General features: G+C 45.0%; 1 protein-coding gene across 1 annotated transcript; it reads left to right on the top strand.

Moving 5' to 3' along the window:
• The first annotated feature begins 11,898 nt into the window (after positions 1 to 11,898).
• LOC142699149 (uncharacterized) lies at positions 11,899 to 15,365 on the top strand. Its single transcript, XM_075848017.1, has 2 exons — positions 11,899 to 11,972; positions 12,965 to 15,365. The coding sequence occupies exon 2, from the start codon at positions 12,975 to 12,977 to the stop codon at positions 14,736 to 14,738; it is 1,764 nt and encodes a 587-aa protein (XP_075704132.1). The 5' UTR covers positions 11,899 to 11,972; positions 12,965 to 12,974; the 3' UTR covers positions 14,739 to 15,365.
• The last annotated feature ends 8,956 nt before the right edge of the window (positions 15,366 to 24,321 follow it).

The following is a 24,321-nucleotide window of genomic DNA, read 5'->3' as shown; positions in this document are numbered from 1 at the left end:
GGGACAAAAATCGTGGCCCTTCCCACCCTGGTGATGCTAGGCTGCAGCTGCTTTATTTTATCTGCCCATCATTGGTCCTCAAAGGACGAGTTTCGCAAAAAAAAATTTTTAATATCAATTTGCTTTTAGTGTTTTATTAAAAAAAATGTTTATTTATTTGTGTGTTTGTGTTTTACTTTTTTTTATTTTTTTACTTTTTCTTGTCTATGGGGGCTGACATTTTTTTTTCCATCTCTGTATGTGTCGATTAACGACACATACAGACATGGAATACGGCACATACAGCCCCATAGTGAATGCGAACGGGACCCGTTCCATCCATTATGCTGTACGCCGTCTGTGTGGGAACGGCGCATGCGCCGCTCCCACACAGTCCAAATTGAAGGTCTTCGGCCGAGCGACGTCCGGCGCCATTTTCTTGTGGACCGGAAGCCGCGGTCGGACAGTAAGATTACTACTTCCGGTCGCGGCTTCCGGACTTGTGTTCTGAAGCAAGCACTTGGAGCGGAGGGAGCAGACGGAGCGGACGGACCTGAGGGTGAGGCGGCGGCAGGAACAGGTAAGTTAGGTCTGTGTATGTACGTGTTTTAGTGTGTGATTACTACTGTATGAAAACCTACTACACTGTGTGTTAGCTCAAAAAATGGCGACACACAGTGTAGGTGTAATGATGGGGGTAGGGAAACGGACAAGTGAGCCCTAATCTGCCCACCACTCTGTCCCTGCCTACTTGCAACGACCCGCCCTAGGCGACGGGGTACGACTGGGCGGCGGTCCCTACGCTCAGTAAGTGCACGAGACAAACAGACAAGGGTACACAAAGCTAAGGGAAAAGGGGCAGTTGCCCACGGCAACACCGTGAGCAACAAGAGTGGTGAACGAGCCGAGTCAAACCAGGAGAGAACGAGGTACCAAACGCAGAGCAGGAGAGTAGTCAGTAGGCCAGGGTCAGTAGGAGCAGGATCAAATAGTAGAAGCTGTAGCTGGGCCAGGAAACCACACGAGCAGAATCACAAGCAAAGGAGGAACAGGAAAGGCAGGTATAAATAGACAGAGGGCGGGAGCTAGCTCCGTCTGGCCAGGCTGCGATAGGCTCTCCCACTCCTAAGCCTGCCATCCTGAGTGGTGGGAGCTGGAGTCAGTCTCAGAGACATAGACTCAGGTGCAGACTGATTACCTATGGGCGTATACACAGAAGTTGTGCCTGGCAGATCCTTTACAGTACCCCCCCTTTATGAGGGGCCACCGGACCCTTTCTAAGTGGACCTGGTTTATTGGGGAAACGAAGGTGGAAACTCCTGACCAATACCCCAGCGTGAACATCCCGGGCGGGTACCCAAGTCCTCTCCTCAGGCCCGTATCCTCTCCAATGGACCAGGTACTGGAGGGAGCCTTGGACCATCTTGCTGTCCACAATCTTGGCCACCTCGAATTCCATCCCCTCAGGGGTGAGAACGGGAACAGGAGGTTTCCTCGAGGGAGCCAAGGACGGGGAGCAGCGTTTAAGGAGGGAGGCATGAAACACGTCGTGTATCCGAAACGATGGGGGCAACTCCAGTCGGAAGGAGACAGGATTGAGGACTTCAATGACCTTATACGGCACAATAAACCGGGGAGCAAACTTCTTGGACGGGACCTTAAGGCGCAAGTTCCTAGACGATAACCACACCAGATCCCCGACCATAAACAAGGGGTTAGCAGAACGTCTTCTATCAGCCTGAGTTTTTTGTACGCTCTGGGACGCCTCTAGGTTCTTCTGAACCTGGGCCCAGACTGTGCACAGTTCCCGATGAACGACCTCTACCTCGGGATTGTTGGAACTATCAGGTGAAGCGGAGGAGAACCGTGGATTAAACCCAAAATTACAGAAAAAGGGGGAGACCCTTGACGAATTACTGACCCGGTTATTAAGGGAAAATTCGGTGAGGGGAATGAATGAGACCCAATCATATTGACAGTCAGAGATAAAACACCTTAAATATTGTTCTAGAGACTGATTAGTCCTCTCCGTTTGGCCATTAGTTTCAGGATGGAAGGCAGGGGAGAAGGACAGATCAATCTCCAACTTTTTACAGAAGGCTCTCCAAAACAATGAAACAAATTGTACCCCTCTGTCCGAAACAATATTGACAGGGACCCCATGGAGACGCAGGATGTGTTTGACGAACAAGGTAGCTAACGTCTTGGCATTAGGAAGTTTCTTGAGGGGCACAAAGTGGCACATCTTACTGAAGCGGTCTACTACAACCCACACCACCGACTTGCCTTGAGATGGAGGCAAATCGGTGATAAAACCCATGGAGATATGGGTCCAAGGTCTCTGGGGAATGGGCAAAGAACGTAGTAAGCCCGCTGGTCGGGACCTGGGAGTCTTGGACCTAGCACAAACCTCACAAGCGGCAACATAGGCCTTAACGTCTTTAGGCAACCCAGGCCACCAATAGTTTCTGGCAATGAGGTGTTTGGTACCCAGGACGCCTGGATGACCAGATAGTGCGGAGTCATGACTTTCCCTAAGTACCCTTAGCCGGAATTGCAGGGGAACAAACAGCTTGTCCTCAGGAAGGTTCCCGGGAGCTGAACCTTGATCAGCCGCAATTTCCGAGACTAAATCAGAATCAATAGAAGAAATGATTATACCAGGAGGCAAAATACAAGCAGGATCTTCCTCCGAAGGAGGGCTGCCCATGAAGCTACGCGACAGTGCATCGGCCTTAATATTTTTAGACCCAGCCCTATAGGTAACCAAAAAGTTGAATCTGGTAAAAAATAGCGCCCATCGAGCTTGTCTCGGATTTAGCCTCCGGGCAGATTCTAGGAAAACCAGATTCTTGTGGTCGGTAAGGACCGTTACCTGGTGCCTAGCCCCCTCCAGGAAGTGGTGCCACTCTTCAAATGCCCATTTAATGGCTAAGAGTTCGCGGTTGCCAATATCATAGTTACTCTCAGTGGGCGAAAACTTCCTGGAGAAGTAGGCACAGGGGCGGAGATGGGTGAGGGACCTGGTACCCTGGGACAAGACGGCCCCCACTCCCACCTCGGATGCGTCAACTTCCACAATAAATGGCTCCATTTGGTTGGGCTGAACCAGCACCGGGGCCGAGATAAAACACTTCTTAAGGACCTCAAAAGCCTGGACAGCCTCTGGAGGCCAGTGGAGGAGATCAGCACCTTTGCGAGTGAGGTCCGTAAGAGGCTTAGCGATGACCGAAAAGTTAGAAATAAATCTCCTGTAATAATTAGCGAACCCCAAGAAACACTGTAACGCCTTCAGGGAGGCAGGTTGGACCCATTCCGCCACAGCCTGGACCTTGGCGGGGTCCATGCGGAATTCATGAGGAGTGAGGATTTGACCCAAAAATGGTATCTCCTGTACCCCAAACACACATTTTTCGGTTTTAGCAAAGAGTTTGTTTTCCCGAAGGACCTGGAGCACCTTCCTGACATGCTCAATGTGGGAGGACAAGTCCTTGGAAAACACCAGTATGTCATCAAGGTACACTACAAGAAATACCCCCAGGTAATCTCTTAAAATCTCATTTATGAAATTCTGGAAGACCGCAGGAGCATTACACAACCCAAAGGGCATGACAAGTTATTCGAAGTGACCTTCGGGCGTGTTAAACGCAGTGTTCCACTCATCCCCCTCTTTGATGCGGATAAGGTTATACGCCCCCCGTAGATCAAACTTAGAGAACCATTGGGCCCCCTGAACCTGATTAAAGAGATCAGGAATCAAAGGAAGGGGATACTGGTTCCTTACAGTGACCTTATTCAAGTTACGGTAGTCAATGCATGGCCTAAGACCACCATCCTTCTTCCCTACTAAGAAGAAGTCAGCACCCACCAGAGAAGTAGAGGGGCGAATGTAACCCTTGGCCAGGCATTCCTGGATATTCTCTCTCATGGCTTCACGTTCGGGACAAGAAAGATTAAATATCCTACCCTTAGGGAGCTTAGCTCCTGGTACCAATTCGATAGCGCAATCGTATTCTCTATGAGGAGGTAACACTTCGGAGGCCTCCTTAGAGAAAACATCAGCGAAGTCCTGAACAAACTCAGGTAGCGTGTTCACCTCCTCAGGGGGAGAAATAGAATTAACAGAAAAACATGACGTCAAGCATTCATTACCCCATTTGGTAAGCTCCCCAGTATTCCAGTCAAACGTGGGATTATGCAACCTCTACCAGGGAAGGCCTAAAACCAAATCAGACGATAATCCCTGCATCAACAGTACAGAGCACTGCTTCAAATGCATGGAGCCAACAAGGAGTTCAAAAACAGGGGTATGCTGTGTAAAATAACCATTAGCAAGAGGAGTGGAGTCGATACCCACTACCGGAACAGGTTTAGGCAAATCAATCAAAGGCATGGCTTAGAGACATAGCAAATTCCACAGACATGATATTAGCAGAAGACCCTGAATCCACGAAGGCACTGCCAATAGCAGACCTACCACCAACAGAGACCTGAAAGGGAAGCAAGATTTTATTACGTTTCATATTTACGGGAAATACCTGTGCGCCCAAGTGACCTCCCCGATGATCACTTAGGCGCGGAAGTTTTCCGGCTGCTTATTCTTACGCCTAGGACAGGTGTTCACTTGATGTTTGTGATCCCCACAATAGAAGCAGAGACCATTCTTCCTGCGGAACTCTCTACGTTGTCTAGGGGACACGGAGGCCCCGAGTTGCATAGGTACCTCCGAGTCTTCCGTGGAAGAGCGAAGCAACGGGACCTCGGGAGGCATCATGGGGGAGTCAGAGGGGAAAACACAAAACCGTTCAAGTTGTCGTTCCCTGAGACGTCGGTCAAGTCGTACCGCTAAAGCCATAACCTGGTCTAAAGAGTCAGAACAGGGATAGCTAACTAGCAGGTCTTTCAGGGCGTTCGACAGACCCAACCTAAACTGGCACCTTAAGGCAGGGTCATTCCACCGAGAAGCTACGCACCACTTCCTAAAGTCAGAGCAATACTCCTCCACAGGTCTCTTACCCTGACGTAAGGTCACCAGCTGACTCTCGGCAAAGGCAGTCCTGTCAGTCTCGTCATAAATGAGTCCGAGAGCAGAAAAGAAACGGTCAACGGAGGAAAGTTCAGGGGCGTCAGGAGCCAGGGAGAAGGCCCATTCTTGGGGCCCTTCCTGGAGCCGGGACATAATTATACCCACCCGCTGGCTCTCAGAACCTGAGGAGTGGGGCTTTAAGCGAAAGTATAGCTTACAACTCTCCCAAAAGGAGAGAAAAGTCCTCCGGTCCCCTGAGAACCGGTCAGGCAACTTGAGGTGGGGTTCAAGAGGTGAGGTGAGGGGTAATACCATGGCAGCGTCAGGCTGGTTGACCCTCTGAGCCAGGACCTGGACCTGTTGGGAGAGACCCTGAATTTGCTGGGTCAGGGTCTCAAGGGGGTCCATAGTAGTGTCAGGGACAAGGGTAGACTAGGTATATGGGCTTGTGATTATGTAATGATGGGGGTAGGGAAATGGACAAGTGAGCCCTAATCTACCCGCCACTCTGTCCCTGCCTACTTGCAACGATCCGCCCTAGGCGACGGGGTACGACTGGGCGGCAGTCCCTACGCTCAGTAAGTGCACGAGACAAACAGACAAGGGTACACAAAGCTAAGGGAAAAGGGGCAGTTGCCCACGGCAACACCGTGAGCAACAAGAGTGGTGAACGAGCCGAGTCAAACCAGGAGAGAACGAGGTACCAAACGCAGAGCAGGAGAGTAGTCAGTAAGCCAGGGTCAGTATGGAGCAGGATCAAATAGTAGAAGCTGTAGCTGGGCCAGGAAACCACACGAGAAGAATCACAAGCAAAGGAGGAACAGGAAAGGCAGGTATAAATACTAGCTAGCTAGCTCCGTCTGGCCAGGCTGCGATAGGCTCTCCCACTCCTAAGCCTGCCATCCTGAGTGTTGGAAGATGGAGTCAGTCTCAGAGACATAGACTCAGGTGCAGACTGATTACCTATGGGCGTATAAACAGAAGTTGTGCCTGGCAGATCCTTTACAGTAGGAGGTTTGACCTTTCAATCCCCTCCTTTCTCCTGGCACTAGCCAGTAGAGATGAGCGAACTTATGAAAAGTTCGGTTCGGCTGGTTCGCCGAATTTCATGAAAAAGTTCGATTCGGACCGAACTAGTTCTGACCGAACCTGTAATTCAAGAAAGCCCCTAAAAACCGTGTATAACACTGTTTAAAAGCCCTAGAAGCCCTGTATAACACTCTTAGGTCACCCATGAGTGTATCCAAGTACTTTTGAGCTGTCTTTAAGGCAAAGATAGTGTCAAAGTTACGCCAACATGTATGGCTATAGGAAAACGGATGGGACACGGTGATAACTAACAGAAACCACTGCACTTGTGCATGTTATATGCTTAATGCATTGTTAAAAAAGATACAAAAATTAACCATTTTTGGCGGCAGATGCCTGCCAGGGTTCATACAAATAAGGTGGTAAAAGAAGAAGCAATGGCTTTTGACAAGCCCTCAAAAAATTTACCCTTTATGGTGGCAGATGCCTGCCGGGGTTCATCCATACATGGATGTAAAAGCAACAAGCAATGGCTTTTCACAAGCCCTCCAAAAATGTACTCTTTTTATTGGCAGATGCCTGCCGGGGTTCATCCATACATGGATGTAAAAGCAACAAGCAATGGCTTTTCACAAGCCCTCCAAAAATGTACTCTTTTTATTGGCAGATGCCTGCCGGGGTTCATCCATACATGGATGTAAAAGCAACAAGCAATGGCTTTTCACAAGCCCTCCAAAAATGTACTCTTTTTATTGGCAGATGCCTGCCGGGGTTCATCCATACATGGATGTAAAAGCAACAAGCAATGGCTTTTCACAAGCCCTCCAAAAATGTACTCTTTTTATTGGCAGATGCCTGCCGGGGTTCATCCATACATGGATGTAAAAGCGACAAGCAATGGCTTTTCACAAGCCCTCCAAAAATTTACTCTTTTTATTGGCAGATGCCTGCCGGGGTTCATCCATACATGGATGTAAAAGCAACAAGCAATGGCTTTTGACAAGCCCTCCAAAAATGTACCCTTTTTATTGACAGATGCCTGCCGGGGTTCATCCATACATGGATGTAAAAGCAACAAGCAATGGCTTTTCACAAGCCCTCCAAAAATTTACTCTTTTTATTGGCAGATGCCTGCCGGGGTTCATCCATACATGGATGTAAAAGCGACAAGCAATGGCTTTTCACAAGCCCTCCAAAAATTTACTCTTTTAATTGGCAGATGCCTGCCGGGGTTCATCCATACATGGATGTAAAAGCAACAAGCAATGGCTTTTGACAAGCCCTCCAAAAATTTACCCTTTTTATTGACAGATGCCTGCCGGGGTTCATCCATACATGGATGTAAAAGCAACAAGCAATGGCTTTTGACAAGCCCTCCAAAAATTTACCCTTTTTATTGGCAGATGCCTGCCGGGATTCATCCATACATGGATGTAAAAGCAACAAGCAATGGCTTTTCACAAGCCCTCCAAAAATGTACCCTTTTTATTGGCAGATGCCTGCCGGGGTTCTTCCATACATGGATGTAAAAGCAACAAGCAATGGCTTTTCACAAGCCCTCCAAAAATTTACTCTTTTTATTGGCAGATGCCTGCCGGGGTTCATCCATACATGGATGTAAAAGCAACAAGCAATGGCTTTTCACAAGCCCTCCAAAAATGTACTCTTTTTATTGGCAGATGCCTGCCGGGGTTCATCCATACATGGATGTAAAAGCAACAAGCAATGGCTTTTCACAAGCCCTCCAAAAATGTACTCTTTTTATTGGCAGATGCCTGCCGGGGTTCATCCATACATGGATGTAAAAGGAACAAGCAATGGCTTTTGACAAGCCCTCCAAAAATTTACCCTTTTTATTGGCAGATGCCTGCCGGGGTTCATCCATACATGGATGTAAAAGCAACAAGCAATGGCTTTTGACAAGCCCTCCAAAAATTTACCCTTTTTATTGGCAGATGCCTGCCGGGATTCATCCATACATGGATGTAAAAGCAACAAGCAATGGCTTTTCACAAACCCTCCAAAAATGTACCCTTTTTATTGGCAGATGCCTGCCGGGGTTCTTCCATACATGGATGTAAAAGCAACAAGCAATGGCTTTTCACAAGCCCTCCAAAAATTTACTCTTTTTATTGACAGATGCCTGCCGGGGTTCATCCATACATGGATGTAAAAGCAACAAGCAATGGCTTTTCACAAGCCCTCCAAAAATGTACTCTTTTTATTGGCAGATGCCTGCCGGGGTTCATCCATACATGGATGTAAAAGCAACAAGCAATGGCTTTTCACAAGCCCTCCAAAAATGTACTCTTTTTATTGGCAGATGCCTGCCGGGGTTCATCCATACATGGATGTAAAAGCAACAAGCAATGGCTTTTCACAAGCCCTCCAAAAATGTACTCTTTTTATTGGCAGATGCCTGCCGGGGTTCATCCATACATGGATGTAAAAGGAACAAGCAATGGCTTTTGACAAGCCCTCCAAAAATTTACCCTTTTTATTGGCAGATGCCTGCCGGGGTTCATCCATACATGGATGTAAAAGCAACAAGCAATGGCTTTTCACAAGCCCTCCAAAAATGTACTCTTTTTATTGGCAGATGCCTGCCGGGGTTCATCCATACATGGATGTAAAAGGAACAAGCAATGGCTTTTGACAAGCCCTCAAAAATTTACCCTTTTTATTGGCAGATGCCTGCCGGGGTTCATCCATACATGGATGTAAAAGCAACAAGCAATGGCTTTTCACAAGCCCTCCAAAAATTTACTCTTTTTATTGGCAGATGCCTGCCGGGGTTCATCCATACATGGATGTAAAAGCAACAAGCAATGGCTTTTCACAAGCCCTCCAAAAATGTACTCTTTTTATTGGCAGATGCCTGCCGGGGTTCTTCCATACATGGATGTAAAAGCAACAAGCAATGACTTTTCACAAGCCCTCCAAAAATGTACTCTTTTTATTGGCAGATGCCTGCCGGGGTTCTTCCATACATGGATGTAAAAGCAACAAGCAATGACTTTTCACAAGCCCTCCAAAAATGTACTCTTTTTATTGGCAGATGCCTGCCGGGGTTCATCCATACATGGATGTAAAAGCAACAAGCAATGGCTTTTCACAAGCCCTCCAAAAATGTACTCTTTTTATTGGCAGATGCCTGCCGGGGTTCATCCATACATGGATGTAAAAGGAACAAGCAATGGCTTTTGACAAGCCCTCCAAAAATTTACCCTTTTTATTGGCAGATGCCTGCTGGGGTTCATCCATACATGGATGTAAAAGCAACAAGCAATGGCTTTTCACAAGCCCTCCAAAAATGTACTCTTTTTATTGGCAGATGCCTGCCGGGGTTCATCCATACATGGATGTAAAAGCAACAAGCAATGGCTTTTCACAAGCCCTCCAAAAATTTACTCTTTTTATTGGCAGATGCCTGCCGGGGTTCATCCATACATGGATGTAAAAGGAACAAGCAATGGCTTTTGACAAGCCCTCCAAAAATTTACCCTTTTTATTGGCAGATGCCTGCCGGGGTTCATCCATACATGGATGTAAAAGCAACAAGCAATGGCTTTTCACAAGCCGTCCAAAAATGTACCCTTTTTATTGGCAGATGCCTGCCGGGGTTCATCCATACATGGATGTAAAAGAAACAAGCAATGGCTTTTGACAAGCCCTCCAAAAATTTACCCTTTTTATTGGCAGATGCCTGCCGGGATTCATCCATACATGGATGTAAAAGCAACAAGCAATGGCTTTTCACAAGCCCTCCAAAAATTTACCCTTTTTATTGGCAGATGCCTGCCGGGGTTCATCCATACATGGATGTAAAAGCAAAAAGCAATGGCTTTTCACAAGCCCTCCAAAAATTTACTCTTTTTATTGGCAGATGCCTGCCGGGGTTCATCCATACATGGATGTAAAAGCAACAAGCAATGGCTTTTCACAAGCCCTCCAAAAATTGGAGGTGTATTGGTGGTAGTAGAGGTAGCCAACGGACAGCACGGGTGGTGCTAGTAGTAGTAGTAGCAGCACATTAAAAGACACTGGACAGTCACAGGACAAAGCCCTGTGGTGGGGCAGGCCTCAGGCCTGCTTGTAGCAGACGGCAGTGGAGGTGTATTGGTGGTACTAGAGGTAGCTAACGGACAGCAAGGGTGGTGGTAGTAGTAGTAGTAGCAGCACATTAAAACAGACTGGACAGTCACAGGACAAAGCCCTGTGGTGGGGCAGGCCTGCTTGTAGCAGACGGCACAGGGGGTGGATTGGTTGTAGAAGTAGTAGCAGCACCAACAGCGGCACATTAAAAAAAGAGTGGACAGGACAGAATCCCGTAGTAGCAGGCGGCAGCAACAGGCGGCAGCAGCAGCAGCAATGTCAGATCACCGTGCGGTACAAATGACAACTTATCTCTATTCTGTGACTCAATACGATTACGGTGATACCAAATTTATATACTTTTTTTTTTATATTTTACTACTTTTATTGATAATAAACGTTTAGTTAAAATAAAAATGTTTTGTGTCGCCACATTCTAAGAGTCATAACTTTTTATTTTTTGACTGATTGAGCAGTGTGAGGGATTAATTTTTGCGGGTTGAGCTGTAGTTTTTATTGGTAGCAGTTTTCGGTACGTAGAAATTTTTGCTCACTTTTCATGAAAAAATTTTTGGAGCTAGGTTGACCAAGAAACAGCGATTTTGGTGTTTTACATTTTCTATTTTTTACAGTATTCACCTTGCACATTAAATAACGCTATAATGTAATAGTTCAGACTTTTACGCATGCAGCAATACCAATTTTGTTTACTTTTTTATTTTTTACATTACTTTAGGGGGAAAATGGGAAAAGTTTTTTTTTCACTATTTGTTTTTATTTTTTTCACTACTAAAAACTTTTTTTCACTGTTTTTACACACTTTATTAGCCTCCCTAGGGGATTTGAACCAGTGATCATACTAACGTATTGCAGTATATTGTAATTTTTACAGGCTTAAGTTAAGTGAAGGCAGCTCTGGGTGCCATCATTAGGCCCATGAGCTGCCATTACAATCATTGTCACCCCCTGATCTAACTGGGGGGGTGATGAACTGTCAGAGGGGGCCGCCCCCCTTTTTTCAATGCCTCAGATGCTCGCGATTGACTGCAGCATTTGAGGGGTTAAACAGCTAGGAACAGCACGATCACTGCTCCCGACTGTTAGTCCCGGGTGTCCACTGTAAAACACAGCCGACACACGCAGCATATGGAGCGCACTCCAAACATCACCACTCGCACCCGGATGTAATAGCACGTCACGGTGCACAAAGGGGTTAATGTTCTATTTTACACAAAAGTAATAATTGCAAGAAATTGGATGGCTGGTAAATCCCCAATTGTTATGGATTGGTTGAAGTTGGTTAAGACAATTAAAGAATATGAGAAAATAAGAGCAGACAAGAAAAATTGTATAAAAAAGTGGGAGGAAATATTGGGGATATGGAATTGATTGGTGTTTTATAGGAAGGTATAATTATTATTTTATCATAAGAAGGTTATAATTTTCTGGTACTTAATGATCTTTGGGGTGGGAGGGGGATGGGATTGGGGAGATATATGTTGTCTGATGTAAATTGTGCAGATAAATTGTTGAGCATTATGATATTTATAATCACTGGATATTGAAATGTTGTAATGTTTTTATTACTGAAATTCAATAAAGATATGTGAAAAAAAACAAAAAACATTAGATGTGTGTTAGAATGTAAGGTAAGTGTGAGGTCATCAGTGATGTCATAATTCACCTTCTCTATAAAAGCTGCAGATCAGTCACATTCCGTTGAGCCGCTATAGACCAATAGTTTCTTGCTTTTTGGTACGTCGCTCTCACTTGACTTTTTCTTGAGTCCTGTGACTTCTAGAAATCTTGCTTTATCCAGAAGCTTCAGATCCACGATTCAGAGGTAAGAGGAGAACATGTCGAATGTTTCTTGTGAAGTATTGCAGCGAGTTCCATGTGCTGCCACTGTAAGAATGTTTCTCTTTCACCCTCTTACTGGGTTAGATTCTAAGGTCAGGCGCAATAAATGAAATACAAGATTGAGTGTATGAAAATGTATATTGTATAAAGAGTGAAATGACTGTTAGTTATTCTGAGACTTCTATGGAGATTTGTACATAGCGACAGCCATAAACAAGGAACTTTACAGAGACACTTTTTCCTTATCATCAACAATTACATGACAGGTTATAGTTACCATCCATGGTCTCCCCACACTCCAGGAAGTCTCCTTTCCAGTATGTCCCTCCTCAAGTGGCCCCCCAAGTGGCTGCCCTCATGTCATGCTTGGGTCTTTTATGCCCCCTTGTCTGCCCCTCTTTGAGACAAATAGTGTGACCTTCCTGATAAAAAGAACTTCCCCCCTCATGTAACATGCAGATATAGAATACTGGTGCCACTTATCAACCTCCTTTAGCATTTATGACATCCTGAGTTTGTCCATGGGTAAGACTGGGTTCACACTACTGGTTAGCACCTGTAAGAGATACCTGTGAACCTCGGGGTCATTATTGTGAGAATCAGGGTAAACAATAGGAATCTTGCAAACTGATGAGACACATTTCATTAAGAAACGGAACTATACCCATGATCCTCAATCTTTGATTTACCCAAATAAAATACCCTATATAATATTACATATAACCTTATATGTGGCTTTCATTTTCTGAAACCTTTAAATTCTTACACCACCAGAGGGCGCAGTGTAGAGGAGTGCCGCTGTCTCCTCTGGCTGCACTGTCCTGTCTCTGCCTTGGGAGGGCGCTCTTCATGCAGTTATCACATGTTTATTGGGGAGGGGGCTGATAATTGAGGACAGAGAAGTCTAGAATCTATTTTCTTTTTGGAAGATGATTTAGAAACAAGTAACCACACGATGATTTCTCGCCTCAGCAGATTTGTGGATATGAAGATCATGAATAGAAAACATCAGACATTCTGTGTGGACACAAATCAAGAGCTCAGAAATGCTTTGGACACTTGGGATTTGGTGGAAGAAGACGTCTTAGGAGCCTGTGTCCCTTATTTCATCCAGGAGAAGGTGGCTGAAGATCTCTTCACTTATACGGATGTGTTTCAGAAAGCCATTCTGAGTAGCCTGTTACCATCTCAATACAACGCCGCCATGTGCCGCTTCTTCATCAGAGTCATTCAGTACAGAAGAGACGCGGCACACTACCTGAAGGAATATATAATCAATGTGCTATGTGAGCACTTGAAGGTGGAGTACATGAAGGGACAATACTATTCCTACGCCATGACTAAGAAGGTTATTGTCTGGCTGAGCATCCTCCATCTTGAAGCGGTGGTCGGGGAACTGAGATACAACATCGTTTATGAGGATTTCAATGCTGCCATTGTCGACACTTTGACAGAAGTGACATCTCTGTGTGCTACAGTCATCATGCCACACATCTTGGACATGCTGCCAGTGCTGGGCCAAGTGGTCAAAAATGCTCCTGACCAACTATCTAAGGAGACGTTGTGCTATGCTATAAGACGTTTATGCGGCAGCATCCAAGAATATATTGCGAAGGGTGGCAGCTGCAAAGTGCAACTTATGAAGGCCATAAGCAACATGAAGGCCAACATTTCCACCTGGTTGCCTGATGTCCATGCTGAGCTTCAAAACTCCACCAAAGTTGCCCTGGAATTCTTTACAGTACCCGAATCATCAGAGAACCAGCCGACAGAGCCAGTCAATGACGAGTTACAGACCCTTCCTCACGCCGAGCTCCTAGAAAAGTACAGGGAGCAAGTTGCGGCGGAGAATAAGGAACTGGAAGATACAGAGAAGCAGCGTATTGGGATGAACATGCTTGTGACATCTCTGGTATCTGGCAGGAAAATAACAAAAGATTTCCTTCAGTTTCTGCTCAATGCCCTGAAGAATGCGGACCCAAAGGCCAAAATGACAGCAGCTATGTTCTTCAATGAGGCTTTGAAGCATCCAAGACTTATAAAGCAGAAATACCAAGAGTGCGCAATCCAACATCTGCTGAAGATCATAGAAGAGGACGATAACATCTTGTGCAGCATCGCCATGGAGGCACTGGGGAATGCCACCACCGGAGCTACAAGACTGGTGGAGAGCTACAAGAATAAGATCATTGCCCACATGGAGTTTAGACTATCAAAAACCAGCAGCATCAAGATCATCATGGCGGCACTGAGGGCGCTGTCCTCCATTATCAGACACCTGAAGCTTTCTGTCCTCAGTAGACAATTCATTAAAATATCCCGGGAGCATATGGACTATCCGGATGGAGAAGTCCAGATTGCGGCCATAAACCTGTTAAGGGATCTGACAGAGAGCTGCCGCCTTCCGCTATTTGGATATTTTACAGACAAAGTCAGGAGCTGTATACCAACTTTACTCCTGAAATTACATAGTGACAACCAGGAGATAGTAGCAGCCAGTACTTCATCTCTGCAGAGCTGCCTCTCCTACATCAAAGGAGCCAACATTCGGGGATTTTTCCGGACGGAAATCTCTCCAAACATCAATGACCTCAAATCCATCTACAGCTGTCTGGCTCATAACCACCCAAAATTGATGAAGACCGTGCACCTCCAGATCCCAAGCTATCTGGTCAACTCAGAGGACAAGGAGGCTGTAGTCAGACATGTTGAATTTCTTAAAGATGCCATCAACCATGATGTCATGTAAGACCTGGACTTATATAGTCTCAGCCTAGCTCTGGCCACACTGCACTGCGAAGGCTTCTCATGTAATATCAGAAAAGCCACTGAAAGAGCCATCTCCATCCTGGCCACCAAGTGGTTTTACATCGGCAGTGCCAACAAATAAAATGCATTTATCAGGGATGAACCGCTGAGGACAGAGACATCAAGGTTGTAGATCACTTCCCCATGTACTATCCAATGGTTGTGGACATCAATATCAGCTGTCAAGACCTGAACATCAATATTAACATCTAGGGGGCAGAGCTAGCAGTCTGACTTGCGAACGAGCCTCAGGCCTACATCGAGGAGTGTGAACAAGGCGCGGCGGACTCACCGGCCGGTGGAGTCCAGCGATGCCAGTTATCCGTCAACATTAGATGACGGAGACCAAGGACTTAGCTGGCGAGACAGACTATACAGTCAGTGTATGGGCAGCATGGTGGTGCAGTTTGGGGAATATGCCCGTCATCAGATCATAGAGACGGTGTATAATGACAACTCCACATATAATATACAGATGTAATGACACATCAAAAAATAAAAGTCTACTCTGTTTTATATTGAAATGAATGGGTGTGCAGCCTGCAAGTGACTGAAGCTAATAAAAAGTATAGAGCACTCATTGTTTTTTATTGTAGACTAGATTCTTGAATTTTTTACACTGAGATTCATATCCTAAAAGGTTTTTAAGCGGGTCACAAATGGTACAAAAGGTACACCTTAATATCATTTATCTTTATATTGGGGAATGTCAGGTCTAATAATTCCACTGGCCATCTAAGTATGAACAACAAGGAAGAATAATGATGCTGGGATCCTGTTACTGCCGGGTGATGCCTAATAGGCCAGAATTAATGACGGAACTGACTATAATACAACTTAAATGACTTGATAATGGTTCTGTTTCTGAACAGAAGTGAGAAGTCAATGCTTGAATGAAAATTATTGAAAACAAGAAATTTATTTCCTTTCTAATGAGAAAATTCCTAATGCCGTAGTTCACACACTGAAGTGGGGCTGCCACAGGCTGCAGATTCCAGGCTGGAACTAGTGAACAGGAGGCCGTTGCCCCCTGTCTGCTAGTTTCCATTTGGAATCTGTGGCCAATGGGCGCCTCACCAGTTGGGAATAACTCTTTAGACGGCCATTGAAGCCTATGGGTAAGTTTTTGACGGATCCGTTGCCAAGCAACGGCAGGGCGTGCCAAAGTTCCCAGCAAGATGGATGTGGAGAAATTGATCAGCCTGGTGCATGACCACCCAGAACTATGAGCAGGGGTGAACCAAGCCCCTCTGCTGCCTGAGGCGAACTATAAAAAGACGCCCCCCCCATTTATCAGAGTTTTCTCATTACTAGCTTTACACAACAAACACGCAGCATTTAATTTTTTTAACCTCTTAACGCCGAAGGACGGATATATCCGTCCTCTGCAGCTGCTAGTTCGCGCAGGAGGACGGATATATCCGTCCTGTAATGGCGCGGGTACTGAGACTGTACCCACGCGATCAGCGGCAGGAGCACGGCTGTTATACACAGCCTGGCTCCTGCTGCATCTGCCGGAATCGAAGCGCGCTCGGATTCCGACAGCTTAACCCATTAAATGCTGCTGTCAATAGTGACAGCGGCATCTAATGTGTTTGACAGAGGGAGGGAGCTCCCTCTGTCATCCCATCGGCGCCCCCGGCAACAAATCGCGGGTCGCCGTCGGGTTTCCATGGCAGCGGGGGGTCTAACAAAGACCCCCAGGTCTGCCTTCAGCATCTGCCTGTTAGGCGATGTTGGAGGCATGACCTAACAGATTGCCTGTCAGTTTTACACTGACAGGCAATAATGCTTTGGTGTACTAAGTATACCAAAGCATTATATATGCGATCAGCAGATCGTATAGGGAAGTCCCCTGGTGGTACAAAAAAAAAATGTAAATCAGTATAAAGTTGGTGAAAAAAAATAAAAATAATTAGGGGGGATTCACACAAGCGTGATTTGGCAGCGTGTAGGGCGCGTGGTTTTCGCGCGGCACGCAATGCCCTATAGAAGTCTATGGGGCAGTACACACAGTCCGTGTATTTTGCGCAGCGTTTGTTCGCTGCGCAAAATACGCGACAGGTTCAATAACTCTGCGTATTTCACGCATCACGCACCCATTGAAGTCAATGGGTGCGTGAAAACCACGCATGTCGCACGGAAGCACTTCCGTGCGAACTGCGTGTTTGCGCAACAGCTGTCAAAAGGATGAATGGAAACAGAAAAGCACCACGTGCTTTTCTGTTTCCAAGCATCCAAACGGAGTGTCTTTGCGAGGAGCGAACCCCGACAACCGAAGCTAACTTCACCGTGTTCGGCCAAACTGGTTTTGGCCGAACCCGGCCAAAAAATTTCCGGTCCGCGACGTCGGGAGACATTCACTGTGCATGGTGCTGAAAGAGTTAAACTGTTTCAGCACCATGGACAGTGACTTGTGATCCCAAAATACATGAACCTGTAAAAAAAAACGAAGTTCTAACTTACCGATTACTCCTGTCTCCTTCCTGCAGTCCGACCTCCCGGGATGACACTTCAGTTCAAGTGACAGCTCCAGCCAATCACAGGCCAAGCACAGGCTGCAGCCAATCACAGGCTGCAGCGGTCACTTGGACTGCCGCGTCATCCAGGGAGGTGGGGCCCGATGTCAAGAGAGGCGCGTCACCATGGACGCGTCACCAAGGACGCGTCACCAAGGCAACGGCCGGGAAGTTCTCGGTAAGTAGGAACTTTATCTTTTTTTTTACATGTTTTTCGCTGTTGTGTTCGGCATTCACTGTCGAGGGTGCTGAAAGATTTAGCTCTTTCAGCACCTTGGACAGTGACGGGCATCGACAAGCCTCATCTCTATGATGCCGGCTGCGCGAAAATCACGCAGCCGCGCATCAGACACGCATGACACACGCAGCTGTCAAATGTTTTTTGCGCTCGCAAAACGCCGCGTTGTTTGCGTGCGCAAAAACGCAACGTTCGTGTGAATCTGCCCTTACAGTGAAAATCAAATAAAACCCAAAAAGTGGTTTTATTTAGTAAAAGTGTCAAAACAAATCACACATACACATATATGGTATCCCCGCAATCATAACGACTTGAAAAATAAAATGAACACATTAATTAAACCGCCGGATGAACGGCGTCCAAAAAAAACGCAAATAACAACGGCAAAATTCTCTCTTTTCTCCCATTCCCCCATAAAAAAATAAATAAAAATTAATCTATAAGTCCTATGTACCCCAAAATAGTACTAATGAAAACTACACATTGGCCCGCAAAAATCAAGCCCCCATACGGCCACATTGACGGAAAAATAAAAACGTTACGGTTCTTGGAATGCGGTGATGCAAAAACAAGTAATTTTTTTCTAAAAGGCTTTTTATTGTGTAAACGTAGGAAAACATATAAAACCCTTACATATTTGGTATCCCCGTAATCGTGCCAACCCATAGAATAAAGTGAACATGTTATTTACACTGCATAGTAAACGGCGTAAATTTGTAACGTGAAAATCAATGCTGGAATAGCTGCTTATTTTCAATTCTCTCCTAAAATAAAGTTAATAAAAGTTAATCGATATATTATAAGCATCTAAAAATGGTACAATTACAAAATACAACTCGTCCCGCAAAAAACAAGCCCTTATACGGCTATATAGACGGAATACAAAAACAGTTACGACTCTTGGAATGCAACCATGAAAAAGCAAAAAATAATCCTTTGTCATTAACGTGCAAAATGGCCCGGTCATTAAGGGGTTAAATAGGAAACCATTTGTTGTTTATTTGCTAAAGTGCTGTTTGAGGTATAGAAAAGATTTTAAGAATTCGACTTACTGTGTTACTTTAGTATCATAGATCAACAACGCAGCAAAAGGAGGATCAGGGCAAATTGTGGCAAATTTAAGTTTTTTAAAATGTTATACTGCTAACTTTTTTTTGGTAGGTTCTGCTGGACCGTTTGGACTACGTCGTAGATTCATTGGACTACTTCAATGATCTACTTTTAAAAAAAATAAAAAAAATTGTGAAAGAGGGTTGCATGGGGGAGTTTTCATTTCAATAAAAAAAAATTCTTATGGCTGTTTTTTTTAATACTTTATTATGGCCTTAGTAATGGCTGCTGTCTGATTGACAGCATTCAATTACTAAGGCTGGGGCTTAGCATTAGCCAGTAACAAGGCTATCACTAACGCCTATTATTACCCCAATTCCCACTGCCGCCAGGGATACCAGAAGGAGTCGAGTACAATTCAGTGCCTGACCATCTGAAACGACGGTTAGGCCGCAGGCTGGTATTATGAGGCTGGGAAGGGTCAAAAAACGTGGCCCTTCCCACCCTGGGGATGCTAGGCTGCAGCTGCTTTATTTTATCTGCCCATCATTGGTCCTTAAAGGACGAGTGTCGCAAAAAAAATGTTTTTATATCAATTTGCTTTTAGTGTTTTATTAAAAAATGTTTTATTTATTTGTGTGTTTGTGTTTTACTTTTTTTTATTTTTTAACTTTTTCTTGTCTATGCGATTTTTTTTTCCATCTCTGTATGTGTCGATTAACGACACATACAGACATGGAATACGGCACATACAGCCCCATAGTGAATGCGAACGGGACCCGTTCCATCCACTATGCTGTACGCCGTCTGTGTGGGAACGGCGCATGCGCCACTCCCACACAGTCCAAATTGAAGGTCTTCGGCCGAGCGACATCCGGCGCCATTTTCTTGTGGACCGGAAGCCGCGGTCGGACAGTAAGATTACTACTTCCAGTCGCGGCTTCCGGACTTGTGTTCTGAAGCAAGCACTTGGAGCGGAGGGAGCAGACAGAGCGGACGGACCGGAGGGAGCGGCGGCGGCAGGAACAGGTAAGTTAGGTCTGTGTATGTACATGTTTTAGTGTGTGATTACTACTGTATGTAAACCTACTACACTGTGTGTTAGCTCAAAAAATGGCGACACACAGTGTAGGAGGTATGACCATTCAATCCCCTCCTTTCTCCTGGCACTAGCCAGTAGAGATGAGCGAACTTATGAAAAGTTCGGTTCGGCTGGTTCGCCGAATTTCATGAAAAAGTTTGATTCGGACCGAACTAGTTCTGACCGAACCTGTAATTCAAGAAAGCCCCTAAAAACCGCGTATAATACTGTTTAAAAGCCCTAGAAGCCCTGTATAACACTCTTAGGTCACCCATGAGTGTATCCAAGTACTTTTGAGCTGCCTTTAAGGCAAAGTTAGTGTCAAAATTACGCCAACATGTATGGCTATAGGAAAACGGATGGGACACGGTGATAACTAACAGAAACCACTGCACTTGTGCATGTTGTATGCTTAATGCATTGTTAAAAAAGATACAAAAATTAACCATTTTTGGCGGCAGATGCCTGCCAGGGTTCATACAAATAAGGTGGTAAAAGAAGAAGCAATGGCTTTTGACAAGCCCTCAAAAAATGTACCCTTTATGGTGGCAGATGCCTGCTGGGGTTCATCCATACATGGATGTAAAAGCAACAAGCAATGGCTTTTCACAAGCCCTCCAAAAATGTACTCTTTTTATTGGCAGATGCCTGCCGGGGTTCATCCATACATGGATGTAAAAGCAACAAGCAATGGCTTTTCACAAGCCCTCCAAAAATTTACTCTTTTTATTGGCAGATGCCTGCCGGGGTTCATCCATACATGGATGTAAAAGCAACAAGCAATGGCTTTTGACAAGCCCTCCAAAAACTTACCCTTTTTATTGGCAGATGCCTGCCGGGGTTCATCCATACATGGATGTAAAAGCAACAAGCAATGGCTTTTGACAAGCCCTCCAAAAATTGACCCTTTTTATTGGCAGATGCCTGCCGGGGTTCATCCATACATGGATGTAAAAGCAACAAGCAATGGCTTTTGACAAGTACTCCAAAAATGTACCCTTTTTATTGGCAGATGCCTGCCGGGGTTCATCCATACATGGATGTAAAAGCAACAAGCAATGGCTTTTCACAAGCCCTCCAAAAATTTACCCTTTTTATTGGCAGATGCCTGCCGGGGTTCATCCATACATGGATGTAAAAGCAACAAGCAATGGCTTTTCACAAGCCCTCCAGGCCTGCTTGTAGCAGACGGCAGTGGAGGTGTATTGGTGGTAGTAGAGGTAGCCACCGGACAGCACGGGTGGTGGTAGTAGTAGTAGCAGCTCATTAAAAGACACTGGACAGTCACTGGACAAAGCCCTGTGGTGGGGCAGGCCTGCTTGTAGCAGACGGCAGTGGAGGTGTATTGGTGGTAGTAGAGGTAGCCAACGGACAGCAAGGGTGGTGGTAGTAGTAGCAGCACATTAAAAGACACTGGACAGTCACAGGACAAAGCCCTGTGGTGGAGCAGGCCTCAGGCCTGCTTGTAGCAGACGGCAGTGGAGGTGTATTGGTGGTAGTAGAGGTAGCCAACGGACAGCAAGGGTGGTGGTAGTAGTAGTAGTTGCAGCACATTAAAACAGACTGGACAGTCACAGGACAAAGCCCTGTGGTGGGGCTGGCCTCAGGCCTGCTTGTAGCAGACGGCAGTGGAGGTGTATTGGTGGTAGTAGAGGTAGCCAACGGACAGCAAGGGTGGTGGTAGTAGTAGTAGTTGCAGCACATTAAAACAGACTGGACAGTCACAGGACAAAGCCCTGTGGTGGGGCTGGCCTCAGGCCTGCTTGTAGCAGACGGCAGTGGAGGTGTATTGGTGGTAGTAGAGGTAGCCAACTAACAGCAAGGGTGGTGGTAGTAGTAGTAGCAGCACATTAAAAGAGACTGGACATTCACAGGACAAAGCCCTGTGGTGGTAGATTCTACCCATCTAATTAGAGAACTGTACAAATTACAAATCGCCCACGATTTTACGGATCTATGGTTTTTAACTGTAGATGTGACATCACTTTATACGAATATCCCACATGATCTTGGCATGCAAGCATTTTTAACCTATTTAACCTCTAACCCTCTTTTCCCGAATAATCAGATCAATTTTCTGATGGACTGTATTGATTTTATACTTAAACGCAATGTGTTTACTTTTGAGGGCAAATTTTATAGACAGGTAAAGGGCTGTGCGATGGGGTCAAGATTTGCCCTGTCGTACGCTAACCTGTACATGGGGGCCTTTGAAGACTTTTATATATACGGTGACCATAATTTTAACCCCTTAACGACCAAGGACGAAAATGAACGTCATGGTCGGCTGCTAGTTCCCGCACCATGACGTTCATTTTCGTCCGCATTTCAAACTGTCACTCTGTGTAAACACAGAGTGACAGACCCGCGCTGACAGTTGTCCCCGACAGCTGAGACATCAGTCTTGCCGGACAGCGGACCATCGCCGCTGATTTCGGCAGTTAACCCCTTAAGTGCGGCGACGGATTGCCGTCGCCGCATTTAAGTGGTTTGAAGCACATCAGCAGCCCCCACTAAGTGATCGTGGGGGCTACCGATGCTTGTCAGGGCAATCGGAGGTCAGATAATGACCTCCGGGTTGCCATGCACGGAAGCCTCGGAGGAACAGCCTCCGGCCGTTCCTCCTCTGCTTCCTGTCAGTGTGACAGTCACGTCACAATGACAGTTAGAGTACATCACACTACGTGTGTAGTGTAATGTACTCTAGCAGCGATCAAAGCTGCAAGACTAAGTGTCCCCTAGTGGGACAAGTTAAAAAAGTAAAAAAAAGTAATAAAAATGTTTTAAAAAAAGTGTAAAAATAAAAGTTATAAGTTCTATAAACAATAAATGCTTTTTTTCCTATAATAAGACTTTTATTATAGAAAACAAATTAACACGTTAAAAAAGTACACATATCTAGTATCACCGCGTTCGTAACGACCCCAACTATAAAACTATAATGTTATTTTTCCCGCACGATGAACACCCCAAACAAAATCAATAAAAAACTACGACAGAATCGCAATTTTTTGGGTCACCACCGCTCCCTAAATAAAGAATAAAAAGTGATCAAAAAGTCGCATGTACCCGAAAATAGTACCAATAAAAACTTCTATCCGTCCCGCAAAAAACAAGCCCTTACACAGCTTTTTTGACTAAAAAAATTATGGCTCTCAGAATATGGTGACACAGAATTATTTTTTTTTATAAATAAGTCATTTTATTGCGCAAACGCTAAAAAAAAGGACCAAACCTATATACATATGTTATCGCCGTAACCGTACCAACCCGCAGAATAAAGTAAAAATGTCATTTATTGCGTACGGTGAGCGCCGCAAAAAAACAAAACTAAAAAACGGTGTCAGAATTCCTGTTTTTTGCTCAGGATTGCAAAAAAATTGAATAAAAAGTGATCAAAAAAAAAAAATCGCATGTACCCCAAAATGGTACCAATGAAAACTACAGATTGTCCCGCAACAAATAAGCCTTCACACCACTCTATTGATGGAAAAATAAAAAAAAGTGGCTCTTGGAAAGCGGGGAGTGAAAATCTAAAATATGAAAGCAAAAAATGGATCAGTCCTGAAAGGGTTAATTCATTTCTAATGAAAAAACGTATGACAACATGTTGGGTATTTCCGTACTCGGGAGAAATTGCTTTATAAAAAAATGGTTGTTTTTTTCCTCCTTTATCCCTTGTGAAAATGAGAAAATGCAACATTTTAGTGGAAAAAATGTTGATATTAATTTTCACGCCCTAATTCTAATAAACTCTGCAAAAGACCCGTGGGGTCTAAATGCTCACTATACCCCTAGAAAAATTCCTTGAAGGTTTTTCCAAAATGGGGTCACTTTTGGTGGGTTTCCACTGTTTTGTTCCCTCCAGTGCATTGCAAATGCGAAATGGCACCGAAAACCATTCCAGCAAAATCATAAATCCAAATGGCGCTCCTTCCCTTCTGAGCCCTGCTGTGGGTCCAAACAGCAGTTTATTACCACATATGGGGTATTGTAGTAATCGGGAGACATTGCTTTACAAATGTTGGGGTGCATTTTCTTCGTTATTCCTTGTAAATAATAAAAATTTCTATGTTGTTTCAGAAAAAAAGTACATTTTAATTCTTACAGACTAATTTCAATATATTTAGTGAAAAACCTGTGTGGTCAAAATGCTAACTATACCCCTAGATAAATACCTTAAGGGGTCTAGTTTTCGAAATGGGGTCGTTTATGGGGAGTTTCTATCATTCTGGCAGCTCAAAGCTTCTCCAAATGTACATTGGGGCCTAAAACATTTTCAAGCAAAATATGAGTCCTGAAAGCCTCCGGGTGTTCCCTTCCTTTGGGGCCCTGCCCTGTGTCCAAACAACGCATTAGGGCCACAATGTGGGTATTTTTGAAAACAGGAGAAAGAGGGTGATAGATTTTTGGGTGTGTTTCTTCATTTTCATGGTCGCTTTACAAAGAAATCGGTCTTCAAACAAATACTTTTATGAAAAAAGTGAAATTATTTTTTTTTTCACCTGATATGCATTAAATTTAGCAAAGAACTGTGGGGTCAAAATAATTACTATACCCCTAAATAAATACCTTATGGGGTCTAGTTTTCTAAATGGGGTCGTTTATGGGGAGTTTCTATCGTTCTGGCAGCTCA

The sequence above is a fragment of the Rhinoderma darwinii genome, unplaced genomic scaffold (genome assembly GCF_050947455.1).
Source record: "Rhinoderma darwinii isolate aRhiDar2 unplaced genomic scaffold, aRhiDar2.hap1 Scaffold_138, whole genome shotgun sequence".
NCBI classification, from domain to species: Eukaryota; Metazoa; Chordata; class Amphibia; order Anura; family Rhinodermatidae; genus Rhinoderma; species Rhinoderma darwinii.
Note: the sequence above shows the minus strand (reverse complement) of the source record. Positions and strands in the feature narration are given on the sequence as shown.